Source organism: Gymnogyps californianus, chromosome 3 (assembly GCF_018139145.2).
Source record: "Gymnogyps californianus isolate 813 chromosome 3, ASM1813914v2, whole genome shotgun sequence".
In the NCBI taxonomy this organism is placed as follows: domain Eukaryota; kingdom Metazoa; phylum Chordata; class Aves; order Accipitriformes; family Cathartidae; genus Gymnogyps; species Gymnogyps californianus.
Window position 1 is genome coordinate 43940561 of NC_059473.1, and position 21721 is coordinate 43962281.

Consider the following 21721-nt stretch of genomic DNA (forward strand, 5'->3'; position numbering starts at 1 on the left):
AGTTGGGACTCTATTTCTCTGTTCTGTGCAATATTTGAATACATACATCATTATGTAACTGAGTTTTAAGGTGCCTAGAAGTTCAAGATGGCTTTAGTAATTTAATGTTGATAACAGCATGGCTTCTCATCTACTAAATACTAAAATCTGTTTTAAGCCTAAGCTGAATACCTTAGATAGCAATTTTGATAACTTCTTAATATGTAAACTTGTTTCTTTATATGTATTTTTAGGAAATGTGAGATTAATTTAGATTACGCACTACCAAGGAAATCAAGCTTATCTGACAGTAATAAAACATTTTGTATGATTGGCCATTGTACATCGTCTCAAGAAGAATTGCTTCGATTATCGGGTAGATGGGATCTTGGAAATCTGCTTCTATTTAATGGTACTTTTGTATGCTTTTTTTCTTGAATAAGTCTTTCCTCATCCCCCTCGAAGATCAAAGGCTTAATTTGATATTTTTTTTTAACATGCCAAGCTTTTGCAGTAAAAGCAACAACACATTCTTTACCAGCATAATGTATCAGGGAGAAAGTAGGCAAATGTTTCAGTATTGGGTACTTCCTAATGTGTCCTTCTGCCACTATTCTCTTGCTTTCTTTTTAGTGCTGTAACTGGCAATTCCAGTTACTTTGGTGTTTCTTTAAATAATACCTTGGGGTAGGGGATGGAGAGGTGATGGTACTTGCCCTTGTTTTTTCTTAAAGCACTCAGTCTCTCCCAGCTGGAAAATTGATTTCACTTACCTGCTTCTAAACTACTAGTTTCAAATTACTTAAAGCATATTAATAAGTAAACAAAATCTGAAACACCAAATGCTCTGAGTTAAACATGCTTATTTCTGAAACTGCTGAAGTTACTTTGGGGTTTTCTTAGATGTGTAATTCTCTTCCCTCCTTGGAAAGCTTTGTCCAAGCCTTCTGGGTGTTTGCTTAGTGCTGAAAGCTGGAACCCTGCTGGTCGTCATCTGGCATTTCTTCATGTGCAGTGGCCCGGTCAGGACTACTACAGAAATGAAATCAGTTTGCCAGGGTGTGTGGTGTGTGTAGATATGGTGTATTTGTGCAGGCTATAGGTGAGATGCTTGTCATAAATGTAAGCTCTGCCTGGTGGATCTACATGGTCTGATTGCCGTGTGACTACAGCCAGCATAACTGATGTATCCAGAGAGCGCTGGATTTACTGCTATACAGTTGTCATGCACCCGTACGTCAGACTTGGGTGCTTCTGGATGCTTCTTTTGAATTTGCGTTCTCACACACAGATGACCTGAGATGTGCTGTCCAGAAAGGGGAGAGAGGTTCATTTGGCCTTCTACTTCCTACATACTTTTATTTTTTCCTCCCTGTTAGTTGTAGTGAGCTTTTACTGTTGTTGCATCGTTCTCAGTCACTCCACCCAGCTCTCCATGATGTTGTAGCATGTTGTTGCTCTCTATAATCTTGCTACGCTTTGAAAATTTTGAGGAGGCTTAAATAGGTGACTTCTCAATTTAAAAAAGTGTAATTGATTATTCAGAGCTGTTGGTTTTCAGTTCATGCAGATCATTTTCCTGACTTGGTTTCAGTTGCCTTTGCCACTGAATTGATCTGGCCTGTGATGTGTCAGAAGTCACTGATCTACAGTAGCTACTAGCAAACATTGGACTGTACTGATTATTTTTCATCAGCAGGGCCTACAAAAACCAGCCAGTGATCTCCCTTGTAAAGTCTCTGATGCAGTCTCCTAGCCAATGTATGAGTTTTGCTTTATTGTATACTAAAGAGTTAACAGCTGCTTTTCTGGATTTTAGGTGCAAAGATTGGACCGGAGGAAGCATTTTACTTATACACATGTGGGCCAGACTTCACATCTGTAATGCCTTGTAAATATGGCAAAACATTGACTGATTGCTCTAAGTACATAAGTAAAGAGATTCTACAGTGTGAACAAATTAAGGAGCTCTTCATGGCAAAAAAGGAAGTGGATGTTGGGCCTTTAATTGTAAGTTTCTACTTAAAAATGGTTGTTAATCTCCTGGAACTGACTAAGAAGCTGGGAACACATTTCCTGCTGTCTCCCAAAGTGCTTCACTTTCTCAAAGCAGGCAGGAGCAAATCTAATTCTCATTAAAATCACTGTAGGGTTCTTCCCACTTATTTCAATGGGGGTTGAACTCCACACAGGGTGGCCTTTTCATCTTGGCCACAGGGTGGCCAATCTATCAGATAAGCAGGCATCTCCAAATGCCCTAGGATGAATACGTGGCACTTCTCTCTGTTAGTGTAAAGGTAGCCAACGACAGCTTAGTTAACCTTTTAACATTAAAACTGAGAGGAAGGAATAAAGGAGGATTTATCTGGCTTTAACAGGAAGCAAAAGACTTCATCCCAATTCTTCGAAGGTTTTGAGGGAGTAAGTTTGCATCAAGTTTGGCTTAAAAGTCGTTTTCCAGCTGGCAGATCTTAGCTTTTCTCATCTTTCCTGACTGAAACAGCCATGCCAGATGCAGTTGTAAACATAGTTACACTAGAAAAAGAATTAAATAAAACTTTCTTGTCAGTGGAGCGTGCTATATTTGGGGAATTGTCTTCATGCACTGGTAATTCCTGCTGTATGAATAGTTTCCACTAGAGGGATTTTTCTGATCTTGTTCTACAGCAGCTCCATAGCTGTAGGCAGAGGGTCATTCTGTCTGGATGTGATCCTTGTAAACAACGGTACTGAATTTTGAATAGGTTAAGAAGGAATGAATGGAATAAGTAAAAAGCCTAACAAATCAGTCATGCAACTTCTAAGCTTATTTTTCCTTACAAAACACGAAATAACCAGAGAGAAGAACTATGTGCTCAAGTGATGAATTAATCTCTGCACTTTTGTATAAAATGCAAGTGCCTTAAATGTAATTATTTCTCTATTTTAAATAACCTCCCAAATATGATGATTTTACATTTTCTGTGAAAATGAGTCAGTTACTTTCCATAGGAGCTTTGGTTTAGATCTAAGTCTCTTCATCAGTAATGAAACTTTTTTCTATTGAGATCCTCTTATGGCAAAGCTGATTAAAGGACGGACTTAAAACATTGGAGAAATTTTGAAAAAATAGCAGATAACTTTCTATTTTGGACTCGCAACTTTAGAAAGGGAAAAAATTTGCCCAATATCTCTGTATGCTCATTTTCTTTTAAATTTGTCAGTAACTTTGTTTTTATGCAAAATAGTTGTAATGCTTCTTCAGGTATAAGAGGGGGGGGATCCTTGGTGGAATTTTAGTGCTTTCTTAACTTTGTGCTGTAGCTATTGCATACATTTGCTAAAATTTAGGAATCTTGTTGCATTTTAGTGCACACGCATCCACACAAAACTTAAGAGCATGCTAATGGTAAAGTAGAAATGAACTGCTAAAGTTGCTGCTACTTACTGTTAGGTGGGTTTTGTGTGTGGCTTTTTGTATTTTGGGGGTGTTGGGGTTTTTTGGTATTAAACTTTCTTGAAAAAACTTACAAACTTATCTCGTTTCAGGAGAGTCTTGCTGTTGTTTATACCACGTGCTGCCCTGGTCAGTACACCATATATGAACCTGTTATTAGACTGAAAGGCCAAGTGAAAACTGTACCTTCTCAGAGACCTTTCAGTTCAAAAGAAGTTCAGAGCAATGTGTTGGACTCTCATCACCTGAAAAAACTTCAGCCTGTTGAATATAAAACTCTTCAGGGTATACTACATGAAATTGGAGGAACTGGTGCATTTGTTTTCCTCTTTGCTAGGGTAAGGGGGCTGGAGGAGGGGGGTGCATGTATATGTTCTCCCATATAAAATTTTCCTTGGATCTTGGGTAGCAAATCACATATTCTAGGTGCCTTGCTCTAGTCTGCATGTGATTTCTTTTTTCTTAAAGAAAATTTGTGGAAAATACTTATGGCATAACACAGACTGCATCATGCAGGTTGTCTTAAATTGGAAACTTAATTATAATTCTATTATGTAATTTTTTTATAATATTGCTAGTATGTAAGTTGTGGTGTTACATTCTGATTTAGAGATGGGGCTTCTAAATGTCAAAAGATTTATTTTTAGGAGTGTTGTAGAAGTGATCATATTTTTGGTCTCTAATTTTCAAAGGCACTTAAATTCATTGCATATCTTTAACACTTTAAACACAGGATATTCATAATGCAAGTATGAATAAATGTAAAACTACATAGTGTGCAGATCTTTAATTTTATCTAATAAATAGTGAGAGCTTTTTTGAGAGAACTGTTCAGCCACGTTCAAAGGCTTATACTATCTAAGAAAAATTGTAATTTCAAAAATGTTAAGGCTATGAGCCTTAAATTAGTTACTACTTAACTGTAACCTTTACATGGAGAGGCTAATATTTGTGCTAGGAGTCTCTGAAGTACTACAGTTAATTCCAAATACTAATGTAAGCCTAAAACTTGTTTGGTTTGTATGCCTCTGGCAATGGTAGTGTTCTGAAAGGTGTGTGGAGAGTAACCAATGTGCATTAGACTAGAGACAATCAGGTGTTCAGACTTCTGGTTATGAAGACACTGCCTGATGTAATTTTAACATTGATAGTGAAATCTGAGGAGAAAATCCTTATTCGTGTTACTGTATTATGTAAGTTTATGCTGAGTACGTGCTACAGATCCTGCTGTAGACTCTATTTGCATCAGTAAAGCAAGCAAACAATAGATCAGCTGTCAGACAATACAGATATACATGTGTATAACTGTAAGTGCAGCAGAATTAACAGGTACACAGCAAAGGAACCTATAGGAACTGAAATGCCATTCATGTGAGATTTCCTTCTTGTACATTTTTGATAAAAATACTATTTGCTCTTTCTTTGGATTCAAGAATTGTAGGAAGCAGAGTGAAGAATGGTCCGTGGTCTTCATCTATCAAATTTTTGTCTCTTTATAGACAAAATAAAACTGTAATGTTTGACACTTCCAGGTAGAGATAGTCTAGACCTTTAGGAACTTAATTTAAAGCTTTCCTTAAACATTTAGGAAACATACTTTTCCAGGGCAAACAACAGAGTTTATTCTTATTAGTGGCTAATGTATTTCATGACCTTGTGACTTTGTAGTATAGCAAGAACAAATTGGTACCTTCTACTTAAATTTTATTTAGAACAGATTTTTTTCCTAAAAAGGGATGCTTGTAACAGGACTTTTATTTTTCTTAACAGAACATCATTTACCACAGTAAGAATTATCACTTCAGATATATCTGAAGGTACACACACAGGCAAAAATTAAGGTTATGTACATAACCTGAAAGTCTTTAAAACAGATTTAATCCAGAAGTTATGATTTGAGACTAACAAAGTGTTTTTAAGGCTTTTTTCTAAATGTTTAAATGAGAAACTGTTTTATTAAATTTGCCTTTTCTTCAGGTTGTAGAGATTAGCAGTTGTGAAGACACTCAAGCTTTAGCACTACAACTTATATTATCTTTAACAAAATACAATCAACAGAGAATACAGGAGATGGACAATTGTAATGGTTATTCTATGATTCATCGAGTGTTGATCAAACCAAAATGCATTGTTGGATTTTGCATGCTGAAGGTAGAGTGCTCTTTAAACCTGATATTTTGTTCAATGTTAGCACAAATTTAGAAACTTCTCTGTGATTTTAATTCTATGTTTGAAGCTGTCTGCACAAAGGCAGAACAGTGATTTGGAGTGAGTTTGGTCTAGGAGTGTTTTGCCTTGAACTAGAAATTCCTGATAGGTAAGGGAAGAAAAAGTGTTGAAAGACCCTGATTTCAGAGGAGGTGGGGGGAAGCAACTTTGTTTCTCTGAGAGCAAAGATATTCAAGTAAGCTTAAACTTGTAAGCAATTAATAAAAATACTTCAGTGTACTTGAAAATATTTTCAAAAAATTTTTTGTACTGGTGTTATAAGAATGAAGCCTCTTAAATGCCTCCGGTGGGGTTACTAAACTCAGTAACTATTTTCAGAGTTGACCAGGTAGATATATGCCTTCCCGATCAAGAGTCTGATGTCTCTTTAAAGATTTTTTTGATAAATTGGATAGGACAACTGTACTGCTTTGTGCTTATGACATTAAAAAAAAACTTTCCCCCTCTTTAAGACTCTCCTTGAAGGATGCTGCAGTGATGAGATTCTCTATATAAATGAAAATGGGCAGTTCATGCTTGATACAGATTCTACTGCAGTTATCCAAGATGTTCAACTGTTAGAAAAGCTGCTGCTTGACTGGAAGATATGGTCTAAAGCAAAGGTAATTACTTTCATTTTGGAAAGATTTTAAGTCTAAAAGTCAATATTAAAAAAAAAAGTGATAAAGTATTATGAGGTCTGAAATTAATTTCTCCAGTTAGATGTCAGTAATTAGTAAAATTTTCTAAAATTAATGGTCCTTATTTTTCTTTGAATAGCTGGTGGTAGCATCAAGCTCCCACTGTCAATGATGCAGGTAGCCTTAGTGTATTAAATTCTGCAAATGTAATGTATGTAAATGACTTGTTAGTTGAATGGATTAATTTTTTAGGGAAACTTGTTAAGACTAAGGAAGACCTGCTTCCCTCTGGAGTTAAACTGTTGAAAATAACCATCCAGTGTTAATATAGCAAAGAGTATACAAAACTAGTTTTAGACAAGACATAATTTTTTTGTAACTTAATGATTAAAATATGCTTAATTTTGTATGAGCATAACTTTTCTGATAGTTTCTAGTTCTGACCTGACCATTTGCAGTCATTTAGTCTTTCTTAGGTGCAAAACTACCTTGACTTTGTTATGTTCCTAAACTGTTTGGTTTTTTATTCTCAGTGTGTAGACTCACAAATATATTTTTGAAGCAATGTACCTGTTTTTGTTTTGGTTTTCAGCAAGGTGTTTGGGAAACTCTGTTAGCAGCTCTCGAAATCCTTATCAGAGCTAACCATCACCAACAGATGTTTAACATTAAACAGCTATTGAAAGCTCAAGTGGTACATCACTTCCTGTTAACTTGTCAGGTTCTGCAGGTACTTTCACTCTGAAATCCTACTTTGTGCTTGGCAAATACTCAGTTTTGCTTGGGCGAGGGGTGGGGGAAGAGACTAAATGCTATAGAAAAAACTACTTCAGTAGACTGTCCTCTGTGCTTCCAGACCCCTTTAATCTTCTTCAACACGCATTGTTGCTGTAAGCTGATACAGTTCCCTACTGGGTGCTCTATTTACTGCTGGACAGAAGGGGCAAGAGATTTTAACCATCTGGTACTATTTGAAAACCTAGGCACTAGGTTACTTGCACAATCCATACTTCAGTAGGAGCTGAAATGAACTGTGACCCTTTTACAAAGACCTGAGGTGTCTCTTACTAGTTCAAGTCTTTGTTACTGAAGAACATGGATACTGTGGAAGTAGCAGAAACTGTCTGTCCTATATCTCACCAGATCTAATAGGGCAACTGGCCTGTAGTGCTCAGTCTGAGCACTCCTCTCAAAATTTTCATCCAGTAGTAGCTTCCTCCATGGCATGGAGATAGCTGTTCTAAAAAGGACTTTGGGGAAGTGCTTCAGCCCTTTGATAGACGCTTCTTAGGAACATGATTTTGAAATGGTTTCCTGCTTATAGTACATATCTGTGAAAATCCCTTTTTTCTACACTGTATTTTCTATTTTACATTCCTTTTTTTTCCTGAGTTTCTCACTCTAACACATGAAATGCACTTATTGTTTTTCCCTCTCAGTGGTTTTCTTTAATGTGTCTTTTAATCACTTTCATTGCTGTAAATTTTGAATTTCTTCATTTCTATGTGGTATTCCCTACTTTTGGAACTTGTTAGTGGTATAGTTAACTTTTAAAATTGTATATTAATGCAAATGCCTAGATACAGAATGTTGCATAGTATTTTCCCTGTCTTTTGCACACGAGTACAAACACTAACATACATGCCTATTGGGGGAAAAAATTAGTTTCTTAGTTAAAAAAACTCCTCAGATTGGCCAACAATGATTTGGCAATTTTTTGGGAATGATGGAATGGAAGATAAAACTATGTAAACCATTCTCTTCAAAAACCTCACTTCAGTTAACTTCATTTAGTCTTTTCATGCAGTAGTCTCAGTTAAGGTGTTTGGGTACCAAAAGAAGAGGTGAAATTTAGAGAAGTTAGAAAAGTTAATCACCATGCTCACATTACGGTGAGGTTTCCCCACAAGTTTCTTGAAGTCCTGTTCTGAAATAATTGTTCAGTTAATAGGTTTTTTCAAATAGCCATTGTCAAGCTATATAGAATGCTTGATCACGCAGAAGTTATAAGAATAATTATCAATGAAATCTCAAATGTATATGTTTTTAAAATGGCTATTGAATTGGAAATACAGAAGACAGTGTGGAACTGTTCAGAAAGTTCTTAATGTTTGCAATGTTAGTATCAGCAACTATTTTAATTTCTCTACAAATATGTAATACAATGACAGTAAACTACACTTCCAGTGGTGATTCATGTCCTAAGGCTCCAGCATTTCAAGTCAGAGTAGTATAGTATGCAGAAGACATTCATTTTCTAAAAATAAACTTGTATAACATCCACAATATATTGTTTGTGCCTGAATTTTGAGTGTGCTGAACTTAGGTAACATTGAGTAGGTACAGTAGCTCCTCTCAAATTAAAGAATAGAGGCTTTATTACTTAAACTTTTTTTCTTGTCTGTTCTTCTACTACAGCATGACAATTTAAAAAAAAGACAATTTCTGTCAAAAGTACAAATAACTTACAGTTGTACTGCTCTTCCTTTCTAGGAGCATAAAGAAGGGCACCTTGCATCCCTGTGTCAGGAGGTTTGCAGGTCATTTGTGAAAATAATTGAAGAAGTACTTGGATCTCCCCCAGACCTGGAATTGCTGACACTGGTCTTCAATTTCCTCTTAGCAGTTCACCCTCCCACTAATACATATGTTTGTCACAATCCTACCAACTTCTACTTTTCCCTGCACATAGGTAGATATGTCACATTTAACTAGACATAAACAATAAGATAAAAACTTAGGCATAAATTAATATCTAAAAAAACCTCTTTCATTCTTATAAATTACTATTCTATGAATAAATTCTTTGATTGCTATATTGTAATAACTATATATAAAATTATTGAACTATTGGGACTTGGTAAAGTAAAAGTAATTTACAGTATTGAGAGACATTATAGTTGGACTTTGTTTACTTGGCTTACTCGGAGAGCTTTCTTCTGCCTACAGCCATAGATAATCTCTCTGGTGGTTATGTCTAGCTTTCTTTAAAGTTTGATGCTGCTAAATGGAATGCATAATGTTAGCTGCCTGTATGGACACATTTGCCTGTGGGAAAATTTAAGAGAAAAACATCTAACTTGCCTGTAAATGAAGCTTCTTTGGAAATATGTGTATATGGTCCTGTCTCCATCTCTACTTTCTTGTTTCCTGTTACTGAATTCCTAGAAAAATAAAAGGCCCGAGGAGCATTTTAGCAAATGATCAGTTGCACTGCAAGACGTCATTGGCAGGCACCATCAGTGCACTGCATACAAGTTTCTGAAAGTACCTATGTGCTTTGAGGGGTGCAGATCTAGGACAACAGCTGTCTAATATATCTGTACTAGATGATCACTTTGGCAAAATGAGTGATACAAGCTTTAAAAATTCTTTCTTGTTCTTTTAAGAAATACGAAACTGGTAGATGTATAGTCCATGCTTTAATATTAGCATTGTACAACCTTAGCCATAACTTATGTAAACATGGAAAGCATCATCCAAGTTTGAAATGTTTTCTCCTTTTGCAGATGCCTGTGTATGTCCAGTTTTAGTAATCAATTTCAAAGGCAGTACAGTTGTTTTTATCTGTATTTGTCCTTTCATGCTAATAGATGTAAAATTCTAAGTGAGAGTAGAATGTACTTTTTGATACTTTGAGCCTTATTAGATGAACCTGTTTGAGAAGTCACCTATTTTTGACATGGCAAAAAGTCAAAGATATTACTGCTTGTATGCCTGCAAGGACCATCTTTAAATATAATTACTTTAGAGCATCATAATATTTTCAGTGTTCTGAAGTAAATTTTTAAAGATATATCATTAAACCCAAAGTTGTTCACAAGTGCTTTTTCTCAGATGCTCATGAGTCGAGCATTTCTCATTAGTCTCCAGTGATCAGCTTGAGATGTAACCTGGCTACTATGCATCTAAATATATCAACAATGCAAACTTAAAAAGCTTTTATGTAACTTTTCCCCTTTTCTTTCTAGATGGCAAAATTTTTCAGGAGAAAGTTGAATCACTTAGGTACCTGAGAAATTCCAGCAGTGGTGGGAAGTCAATAGACAGTTCTGCATTTGTGATTACAACTCCAACTGGATTTACAGCTTTACCACTGGGAGGTAAAACAATGCTGGAAAAATAAGGATATTAAGGCACAGTCCTTTGGCAGATGACTAGAGTGCCTTAAAGTGCTACTTCCCCACAGATATTTCTTACAAAGTTCCCCCTGCCCCTTGGAGCTCGATGTCTGAACAGCAGAGTAAGAAGGATGGAATTGAACATGCTACCTAAACTGCTCTTCATTCTCAAGTTGAGACAAATTGCCACATTGATGGCTCCAGCAGTGAAGTGGACCAGATAGCTGAACAACTTCATTTGTTAAACAGACCTGCTAGAGGTGTATGAGAATGCCTTAACCAGGCAATAGTTGAAATAGTGAGCCATAAGCAGCTATCCTATCTGTGCAAAAAGCATTAAGCTGATGCTTTTCTTTATTTGTGCATAATTGTTAACATCCATCTAAATATAGTATTAAAGTGTTGGCATTTAGTTATACTGTAGGTATGTATACTGTTCCTACATGATAGAGGATGGGAAAGTATATCTTATGAAGAACAACTTAGATACCTTGGTTATATAAATTAAAATTGAATAGTTTTCTAAAACAGTCTTATTATATAGTATGCTAAACAAGTTGAATTCTATAAAGATAACTGCTTTAATCAGTTTTGAATTCCTCTGCTATAGATGCTGAAATAGTGTGAAGTTATTAGTTCAAGCTGGTAACTTTTTTCAATTGGCGTGCTGTCAGTGTGATGTTTTTTGCACCATTATTGAATTAGATTTTTAATCATACTTTTTACACAGATTTGCATAGGCAATCAACAAATATCACCTGTAAAACACAAGCTAAAATGTAACTTATGCCTAAGCCTTTATTTAAGCTCGTTGACAACGAGAAATAAATTCTGAATAAAAATGCATAATCTAAGCAAGTTTACCAATATATACAAAATAGGAGCAGAAACACATTACTCTGATCTCTTAACTTAGCTGCTATATATTTCAGATCATGTGTGACTTAGGTATTACATTGGTGATACACAGAATATAGCTTTTACAATTGATGTCTTATTGCTACTTTGCTTAGGAAAAGCAAATTGAGTCTTCAAGCACTACTTCAGTTGAAACAGTGTTAGTTCAAGTGTCTCTTACTAAAAGCAGTGATTTGAAGAGCAGATCACAGTACTAAATTGTGTATGGAATTAGTCATTCTTCCATATGGTTTACATATGAAATCTTATTCTTCTAAACTGAGTACTTTTTTATATCAGTAGTACCAAACTGCTTTTCAGGTCAAAAAGTGCGCTTAAAAGGAAGCCCTGTTAAATAAAATATGCAGTGATTTGTTATAAATCTCAAGTACATGTAAAGCCTTAGTGCAAAAGGGTTGGTGAATAGTATTTCGATGTCCACTGAAATATATTGGTAGATTGGACCTCTTACACAAGAGCTCCAAATAGAGCAACCTGCTGTATTTGACCCTGCTTTGAGCAAGGAGGTTGGGCTAGACAGTCTCCAGAGGTGCCTTCCACCCTCAATGATTCTATGACTCTGTACAAATTCCTGCTGAGGATTAGTTGAGAGGATCATAATGTAAATTCAGAAACTCCAGTATATATGCAAAAATTATTTTGCATTTTATGTATCTTTCAGATTTGTGACTTGCTAAATATATGGCTGCATAATAGTTTACTAGAGACTACAAGTCTCTACTTGACCAGCCACATCTGAGCTATGCCAGGTGTTGAATCAGTTTTGCCACATAAAATTAGCTTGGGTCATCACTGTGCTAAATGTATGTGGAGTGTAACATTGAGGGAAAAGCTTGTTTTTGGCATAAAAGGAATGCTAAAGAGATCCTTATTTCTATAGGGAACACTTCCGAGGGTAGTGTACAGCAGAAGATAAGCTCTCAGGCACCCAAAAGGCTTTGTAAAAGCTTACCACCATCTCCTACTTCCTCACCTCAAGTTCATAGAAAACGACTAACTGAAAGAATGGGAAGGAGCACTGATGACCTGCAGATTATTGGCAAGCATGACTACATTGATCTCCAGGATAGAATTGGTTTTGTAGGAAGTTCTGAAACCATAACAAGAGTACAAGAACAACTCTTTCTTAGCAGTTGTGAGTCTGCAAAAACAGTTTGTGACTCAGAGTTAACATCTGCTGAAACGTTTGAAGATATTGCAAAAGAAGAAGAGTTATCTGAAAATGGATTTGAGAGTAAAGAAGCAGATGCAGACCTGAAATGTAGTGAAGGTGATGGTGCTGCAGCTGAGCCATTGCTATGTCGTCCAGACAATCTGAAAGGGCTGCCTTCATTTCAGAAGAGTCAGGGTAATTTTGCAGGGTTGGGCTTAGCATTTTCTGTTCATAGAGGATCATCAGCCATTGCTCGCTGGCCAAGCTTTGCTGACAAGAATGTGCTTCCTGAAGACTGGGAGAGTCTTGCTTTTTCTTCAGCTAATGAGAATATCCAAAAACCATCTGAAAGCCCTGATGACAGGTAAGCAGATGAACAAAATAATAAACTAGCAGTAGCTCAGTATATAATTTCACAGTTTTTGGTCTTGATTACTATTCTGCAAAAATTGGAAGCCTGAAAATTAAGGGAATGTTTTCAATGGCTGTCATAAACCAATTCGTTAAGCTTTTACTCTATAGAATTGCATTGTTTCAATTTTTGCATTATTTACATAGCAAACTTTAAAAATCAGGAATTTTGCTATCTGCGGTAGGAGTGGGAACTTGTTATGCTAGCTCACAAAAAATCTTAGGCAAGTGTTCTGGTCGGATTATCCTTTCTGCTATCTGCCATCCAAAAATAAGTGTTAATGAAGAGTGGTAATAGGAGTATTGGAGAAATGTTTGCCAGATTTCTTCCTCCTCTTGCCCCCCGAGAGTGGCTAACAATTATGCTTTTTTTTAATGTTTCCTGTTGTAGACAATAAACTGTGGTAAAACATTCCTCTGTTTTCAGATGTACAGAAGACTGTCTTGTGCTTATCTGTTGTGGATTATATGACCTCTTGCGTGGAGTTCTCCTAATCCTACCAGATAGCATGCTAGAAGATGTGATGGACAAACTCATCCAACCTGATTATCTTATAGTTCTTGTGAACCACCCATCTCCTCTCATACAACAAGGAGTCATTAAAGTAGGCCTATATAAAATGTTTTCAGCTAAAAAGTTGTGAACTAGCATAGTTAACATGTTGGAAATGTGAAGTTTTGTTAATATTTTTTTATTTTGCTTTCTTCAGTTTTCTAGGTTTACTTCTGAGTTTTAAGATATGTTTCCACCCCCACAGATTTAAAAAAACCCCAACACAACACAAATGTAGAATCTTTCAATAGATAAGTATAGTCTATGATCCAAGCCAGAGGCCTTAGGGGTATATGACAGCATTACTGATGTAAATGAAAGCGACAATGCAGAAAGTTGGTGACCATCTCTTCAACATTAAACATATGATGCACTACGTTAAGTTAAGGTGCAAGCAAAGTTTCGACTTCTAACATGGTTGACTTTGTTATTCTGGGGAGTCATCCACGCATTTGTGGTCTGAATATAGACTTGAGGCTTCAAAATGTTTTCAGTGATTTTTGTAGTATTGACAAGGACAGTGTTCCTGGATGGTAACATTATGTAGATGAAAAACTTTGAGTAGATTTGTATTTTAATTTGAAGAAGAATAAGGTTATATGGCTTTATTAACAAAATGATCCAAAAAATCATGCATGCACTTGCATACACACCAAAGTGCAGGATTTAACAAGTATAAAAAGTTTGAATGTATTATGTAGGCATTCTGTTACTGTTATGTGTGTGACTTCATCTCCCCCAAACTTGACTAAAAACCTAAGAGTCTTCAGATTAAAAGGATAAAGTCAGCTGTCAGTTGTAAGAAGGGCAGTGTAGATTGCAGTTGCAATAGTGCAATTGATATTTTTAATCTGGAATTAAAAACAATTTTATTTCAAACTGTTCAAGACAAGAACTTAACTTTCAAAGGAGTTATATTAAATGTTTAAATCTTACATCATAATTATGCATTTATTTTTAGTTGTTGGATGCATATTTCAACAGAGCAAGGAGGGAGCAGAAGGAGAAATTCTTAAAGAATCGTGGCTTCTCCTTGCTAGCCAACCAGCTGTACCTTCACCAGGGGACTCAGGAAGTTGTAGAGTGCTTCTTGGAAATGCTCTTTGGCCGCTCTGTTGGCTTGGATGAAGAGTAAGTAATGCTTTGCTTTTGCATCCTGTAACAATATTTGAACTATGAGCAGCACACTTTGCTGGAGGCAAGGATGTCATAGCTTTTTAATTCCTATTCTCTTCCTAGTTGTCAACAACCATAAAAAAAAGTTCCTTCAAAACTGTTTTGAAATGTTTTGCTTGTAGCTTTACCATTTAAATGTATTAAACTTCTTATGACTATTTTATGGCCCTTAAGCTGTTTGTAAGCAACTTCATCTGATGGGTGCTGTCAGCTGGGATCTTCTAAACTCTCAGCCCTTCTGAGGGCCTCAGAGGCCTTTGCAATTCAAATGTTCTGTAATCAGTTTAACTCTTCCTATTTTTTCTGGTCCTACATGAAACTCTGACTTAGAAGTTTTAAGTAGTAGTCACTAGACTCCTGCTACTGGGTTTTGGTAGGTGATGAAGGAAAAAGCTTAATGCAATAGCTGCTTCTTTGGCTTGGCCCTGGGTTTACATCCCTATTTCCTTTAGGGAAAATCCCACAGATACACCATTTCCTTGAACCAAAGAGCCACCTCATATTAACAGGAAAGGAGATTACCTTTAAGGAGACAATTATCTAAGTAAATGATATTTTTTAGAATAAGTCTGACTACTTAATGACTGTACAGGGAGAACATGTATCTAAGTGTAGTCAGCAGTGCAAAAACTTTGCAAAAAGCTCCTTCTCAGTTGCTGCCTCTGCAGGATTTGTAGCCAAATTACTTCTGCCTGTTGGCCTGATCTTCACTGCCCCAAAAAATATTCCTGTTTAACTGCAAGACTTAAACCAGGCTGCTTAACTAGCCCAAAAGCAGAGATTGATTATGGGGCTGGAAAGGTAATTCTGATGTCTCAGGTTTTTAGGATTGTGTATAAGTCATGTGATGGGCGGATAACCTTAGAATAGTAATCTAATTTCTTAACGCACAAGTAATACAAGGTCTGAAGCACTGTTCTGAATTCTACAATCGCAATAAGCCAGAAGTTGCTGAATTTAATTAAACTTCAGCAGTAATGGGTATAGGATATCAAATCTGCTGTCAGTCAGTATATTATTATATTGATGCCAAGCTGTATCTGGTTTCTTGATAGTGTCTGTGCCAGTTGTAATACTTATTACTGGAAAGATGATGTGTCATGTTTTTCTACACTGATTGAAAAAAACCCTCTGTTTTGATGAAATCTATATTGTAGACAGTTTATAGTTAGCTGAAGCTTTAGATTAGGCACTTCATTTCCTTGTGGCTCTTAAGTGTTTATTTTGCTCTTATTTCCTTTAGTAGACAGGCACTGTTACTGCAATGAAATGTAGGAAATTGCCATCTACATCTTTGCCAAAATACTAGCATAGACTGGTATTCCAGTTGCGTATTCCAGGTTGCTATTTTAAGGATGTCACTCACTTATATTTACGTTAATAGATTTGATCTGGAAGATGTCAAGAATGTTGGACTCTTTCAAAAATGGTGTGTCATTCCTGTTCTGGGTCTCATAGAGAACTCTCTGTATGATAATGTTCTGCTGCATAACTGCTTCTGTCTCCTGCTGCAAATCATAAATTCCTGCTCAAAAGTTGCAGACCTACTGCTTGATAATGGTTTGCTGTATGTGCTGTGTAATACACTGGCTGCTCTCAACGGACTGGAAACAAAGTGAGTATTGTATCAGTTGCTATAAAATAGTCCAGGCACAACCTTTAGTCTAGCAAAAATTATTGTATTGTATTTGTTCTACTTTCTAAAATGATCAGAGAGCATGTACAAAATAACACTGTTTTTGAGGTTTTCAGCTTTAGTTATACCTGTAAGTGAAAGTTAATGTTTAGATATTCAGTTCAAACAATGGAATATAAAATGTTCTTTCCATACCTTAAACTTTCAAGTGAAATGACATTTTAAAATGCAAGTTTGTAACACTGTGTGTGCTTTGGATGCTTTTCGTAATAAAACTCACCTGAACAGTAAGATAAAGGCCCAGGAGATGGTAGCATTCTACTGTATCTATAGCCAATGTCAAAACTGCAGGAAAAGTCTCTCCTGTGCTGCCTGTGATTTAATACTTGAGTTTCTGAGTAACTTAAATGACTTCATTAATTACAAACATTCTGTACTTTAAGAAAGGTTATACAGTGAAGGAAGGAGAGGTGGGGGTTTGTTAATTTATTTTATTAGTTGGTATCCTGAAGAAATAGACAGATTTCCTTTTTACCCCAGTATAGTTTTAGTTCAGCATGGTTACAAAATGAGATGTTATCCTGAATTTTTTTGAGAAATACAGGATTTCAGACCTGTTCTTTAACTCGAAATCTGATAATAATACGTCATTGCTTTTACAATAAAACTTTGTTACAATCTTGATGTTAGAATGTCCCAAAGATTTGCAGGCATCCAGTCTGCCAAAGTTAACACTAAAGAGGTGTCTTTGACTACAATTTTCTAGCCTTCAGCAGTAACATTTTTATATGAAGTACAACATAATATTAGGTACAGTTGGCAGAATTAGCAAGGGGAATAGTAATGGGTCTTGTTATGGGTTACAATTGACTAGAATTGTCATGTTTCTGGTAACTACAACTTTGTTTGCAGCATTCCCTTGAATGACTACAAGTTACTTGCATGCGATATACAACAGCTGCTGGTAGCAGTTGCAATTCATGCCTGCAGCTCCTCAGGTTCTCAATATTTTCGTGTTATTGAAGACCTCATTGTGCTGCTGGGTCATCTTCAAAATAGTAAAAATGCAAGGATGCAAAGTAAGTTATCTGCTTATTTCTGGGGTCACGGGACTGGAGAAATAAATCCGTTCCCCACTGATTTTTGTTTAAATTAATATTCCTGCCGAGGGAGAAGGGGGAGTTTTCTGGTGATGGATCTTCTTTCTCTTCTAAGTGTTTCTCAAAGTAGTTTTCCTCAGGAGCCTGCCTTGCGGTAAAGAATTGTGTACTGCTAATCTGAACAAACAGTGAATGTTAAATACCCTTAATGAACTTTTGATGGAAATGTTCTATACAGTTTCATTTAGCTTATTTCAGAGTAATCAAATTCAATGGCTTTTGCATGGGAACTCATTTGTGTACTGTCTGTATCTGTGGAATACTGGGATGACTTTCTATGTGACTTCCATGGAATCAAGAGTTTTACAGCTCTTGACACATTTTGTGTTCTTTTACTCTTTACAAACATCTGGTAAAAAGTCTTGAAGATGTGTAAAGAATGTCATGTGTCCTTTGTATGCCTCTGTCTGTAGACATGGCAGTTGTTCTGCAGTTAAGAGTTCTTCAAGCAGCTATTGAATTAATAAAAACTACAGCGAACCAAGATGCTCAGGAGCAGGCTGGTTCAGTCCCATCACCATCTGCACCACATCGTGCAATGTTTCAAAAGCGTAAAGGCATTGCTGGTGAGTAGCAGAAGTGTAGTATTCTTGTACTTTCTCCTGTATGTATTACTTACAAACTGTAATTTTAGTGATACGACAAATGAGTCCTGTTGCTTTGCTTTTTCTGTGCATTGGCTGTATAAATCACTATATATTTTTTAGAATAGTGTAGCCTGTACCCATTTTGAACTTGTGGGATTTTTGTATTGTATTCTTGCACTGAGGAGGGAATGGGCTACGAAAATGAAACCTCAGTCACCTTATTCTCACTGCAGTGTCTAAAGCCAGATATTACCTTCTTTTGGGATTCGCTTCAATTCACAAGTTGCTTAGTAAAGATGTTTTTAAAGTAATTCATAGTGGTTTTAATAGCCAACTTCACAGTAAGGAAATACCAAAACAAGTTAGTCCTTGTAACTTTCACACAGGTATGTGGGGATTGCATTGTTGGACAACTTTTAATTGGTGATCATCCGGAAGTAAATACCTGGCACTCCAAATTTATAGTTGGGAATGCGAGATTCCTAGATTCCGCTGTGGTTGTGCTTGTAAAACATTTGTGCAGGTCTAGCTTTAGCAGTAATACTTTCTTTGTATTTGATAGCTTGTGAATCATGCTGTAAAGGTTTTGGAGTCTTCTGGCTAGAAATTGATTTTTGTATATATCTCATATATGAAGCTGCATTTAAGACTTTGTAGAAGATATAATTTAAAAACCTGACATGTACTTGAGTTTTTAAAAAAACCAAAAAACCAAACAAAATAACCCCACCACACAAAACAAACCACTATTATTCCCTGTTTACTATGGGAATGTTTCTCTTGATATGGTCAGCTTTTGAGGCCCCTCTCCATTAGCCTAGTAAATATAGTGCAAATATTTTTATATTAGTGCATCTGGTAAGGCACTAAAGATAAACTTAGCTATTTCTGAAAGAAGCAAGTACAATCAAGGCCCACCAGTTCATTTCAAGAAAATGTTAAGTAATATTCTTATAAGTTAGAAGTAGTACTTCTGTCAAAATTAGTGGCAATGGGTATGGTACAAAATGTGTTTATAAGCTGTTAATATAACTGACTCATCATTTGTGCTGATAAAGCTACTTTCCAAAATGCAATAATATTTTTGTTGTATCATTAATTTTTAATCCTTTATCCTAATCATACAGGATTATGTACAATATATGTGTATATTCCTATAAAAACAGGAATAAAAGTAACTTTTTTAGAATCTACTTTACACAAAAATATGCAAGTTGTACAATAAATCTGATCTTGAGACTAACTCATTTCATGGTATCACTTCTTGAATTTTATATATTTATTTTCAAATAGAAAAGCTTTTAAAAGGAAGAGGCAAACACCCACACGACACTTACGTTCCCTTCAATATTAATGTATTTCAAATGTTTTGTTTCCTTAAATGATGTGAACTCTTCGGATCACTTTGTCGAGTGATTAATTTTTTGTGCATTTTAGTAGGATGCTATTAACGCTTCTCTACTTAAAGGCTCCAGAAAGTTTTCACTTGCTCAGTCTGATGCTCTGCTGATGAAAATGCGCTCACTAGCAAGTGAGGAATTCAACATGATGATGCAGCGGCGAATGAGCCAAGAAAATCCTGTCCAAGCCACTGAGACTGAGTTTGTACAAAGGTTACAGAGGCTGACTGTTCTAGCTGTTAACAGGCTCATTTATTTAGGTAGGATTTCTTTTTGTTCGTTTCTGTTTTGACAGAGCCAATGTAGTGCTGTATGAAAAATGGATTCTTGCTTTTGGAGTGTTGAAGTGTTTGAGAGGAAAGTAATACCATTGACTCTAGTTTAATGGATTTAACCATAAAACATCATTCTCTCGGTGATTTGTCTCTCAGTATTATGTAACTGACAATCTGGATACGGTTTTTATCTGAATGAACTGAACAAGTTGTTTGAATTCTACATTAGTCCATTCATGTGTTAACTGCCTGAATTATTACCCGAAGATTTAAATCTGCCAAAGGGAGCGTCTGATCTCTTAAAATGCATCGGTTTGCATGTTTCTATGAAATGGCTACATTTGTTAGCAAGACTTGATGACTTTGGGGGCTAGTTCAAATTCCAGAAGCAAGAGAAAGTAAATATAGTAAGTATAGTAGTAAAGGTGATATTTGATTTAATGCCAACTAAAGGATCATAGGATTGTCCTGCTTGAGATGGTACTGATCAATATGTGCCTCTTAAATTTAAAGCATCTACTGAAGAGTGCCTTGATGTACTGGGTATAACAGAAAACACAAGTCAAAGCAGACTTTCAGCGTCCCAGCTGGAAGTTCCTGAAGAGGAAAGCCAGCAAGAACTGCCTAGCAGAACAAATTCTTTTCTTAAAGAAATGTTCAAAATGTTGGTGGAAGGAATCAAAGTATCCATTGTAAGTAATTAGATGTTGTCCACATTAAAGCATATTTCATAAGGTTCCTTTATTAGGAAATTTTCATTCATAAATTCTTCTATAAATGCTTTTCTTACTGCCTCTCTCAATTCAGCTGTGGCATAAAAAACTCTGTTCAGCTTCCCAGTTATTCTGCAGTTGTAAAATAATAAATGCATCTGTTCTGATTTTTCACTTTAACGTTTAGCAAAATTCTGCTTCTCGAACAAGTACGCAAAGGTTAAATAGACTTCTGTGTAGTCCACAAATTTGCTTTGTCTCTTAAACCTCAAGGTTTAAGTTTGCTGGAGCCTATAAAACAAGATCTGCTGTGCATCCACAGATGATGGAGAGTTTCTGAGCAATTTGTGTCTATAATATATTTTAGAATTGGGAAGGAGAACTTTCTCTTTTTTTCAATTGTTGGTAAAGGGCTGAGAGTTTTCTCTTCTAGCATACAGGTGTTAACTTGTCAGCCTTTCCGAGGTGATCAGGTTTCACTTGGGTAATTTGAAATGGTTTTATTGGAAAACTTAACTTACTGCTTCTTGCCTCTTTATTTCTCTTAGGTCGTCTTTATAAAAAGTAGCTCAACCTAATTTTCTTTCTAGCTCTGGAAAATTAAGTTTGTTAGATCTGTTATCTTTCTATCATGTCATACTTTGTAGTACTTTTCAAAGATGGCAGGTTTCTTTTTGTGAGCACAAGCACCTCAATCCAATGCCCGGTTTCTAATCTTTTGAGGTAATCCATTCAGAAACTAGTGATTAACATAGAAGGGCTATTCATTAAAATAAGCAAACAAAAAAACCCTTTGATTTTTTTAAACCCTCTACATCACAATTTTCACTTTTTGGATTGTTGTATAGTCCCTCTAACTGAATATCCAGTTTAGCTAGGAGTTGCATTCCTAATATTGGCAGATTGAGAAAAATATGCTTATTTTTATTAGAATTAAACTCTTTTCATTTTTAGTAGAACGCCTTTTAACCCGTAATAATAATAAGTAAACTAAGGTTAAACACTTTCTTTTGGTAGATAAATCTTTATTGTCTTACATTTTGATCATATCAACTGTGTTTGTTTTGTAGTGTGAAAAATTTGGTAAAAGGAAGCTCTAACCCTGTAATATTTAAAAAATGTTTCTTTTACTTAGGGCACCAGCAGAATGAACACACCGAAGCAGCAGTGGAAGAGAATCCTCTTGTCATGTAAGGACACGTTCCGTATACAACTTGGGAGGCTTCTTGTGCACAACTTGTCTCCGGCAAGGTCACTGCAAGAGAGAAAGCAGGCTTTGGAGATGGTACATGAAGTAAACCATCAAGAGATTATGCGTGACTGTCTTAGCCCAACTTTGCAAGTACGCTCAAGA

General features: G+C 35.9%; 1 protein-coding gene across 1 annotated transcript in view; it reads left to right on the plus strand.

Annotated features, from left to right (window-relative positions):
* The window catches only part of LYST (lysosomal trafficking regulator), a 71563-nt gene that overhangs the window by 25128 nt on the left and 24714 nt on the right, over nucleotides 1–21721 (plus strand). Inside the window, exons 14-30 of the mRNA XM_050893305.1 lie at nucleotides 234–391; nucleotides 1799–1989; nucleotides 3508–3753; nucleotides 5393–5566; nucleotides 6097–6246; nucleotides 6857–6994; nucleotides 8758–8956; nucleotides 10236–10367; nucleotides 12184–12820; nucleotides 13295–13472; nucleotides 14382–14551; nucleotides 15981–16211; nucleotides 17145–17311; nucleotides 17806–17958; nucleotides 19448–19639; nucleotides 20168–20346; nucleotides 21503–21709. Coding sequence (XP_050749262.1) covers nucleotides 234–391; nucleotides 1799–1989; nucleotides 3508–3753; nucleotides 5393–5566; nucleotides 6097–6246; nucleotides 6857–6994; nucleotides 8758–8956; nucleotides 10236–10367; nucleotides 12184–12820; nucleotides 13295–13472; nucleotides 14382–14551; nucleotides 15981–16211; nucleotides 17145–17311; nucleotides 17806–17958; nucleotides 19448–19639; nucleotides 20168–20346; nucleotides 21503–21709 — 3502 coding nt within the window. The remainder of the gene's footprint in view (nucleotides 1–233; nucleotides 392–1798; nucleotides 1990–3507; nucleotides 3754–5392; nucleotides 5567–6096; nucleotides 6247–6856; nucleotides 6995–8757; nucleotides 8957–10235; nucleotides 10368–12183; nucleotides 12821–13294; nucleotides 13473–14381; nucleotides 14552–15980; nucleotides 16212–17144; nucleotides 17312–17805; nucleotides 17959–19447; nucleotides 19640–20167; nucleotides 20347–21502; nucleotides 21710–21721) is intronic.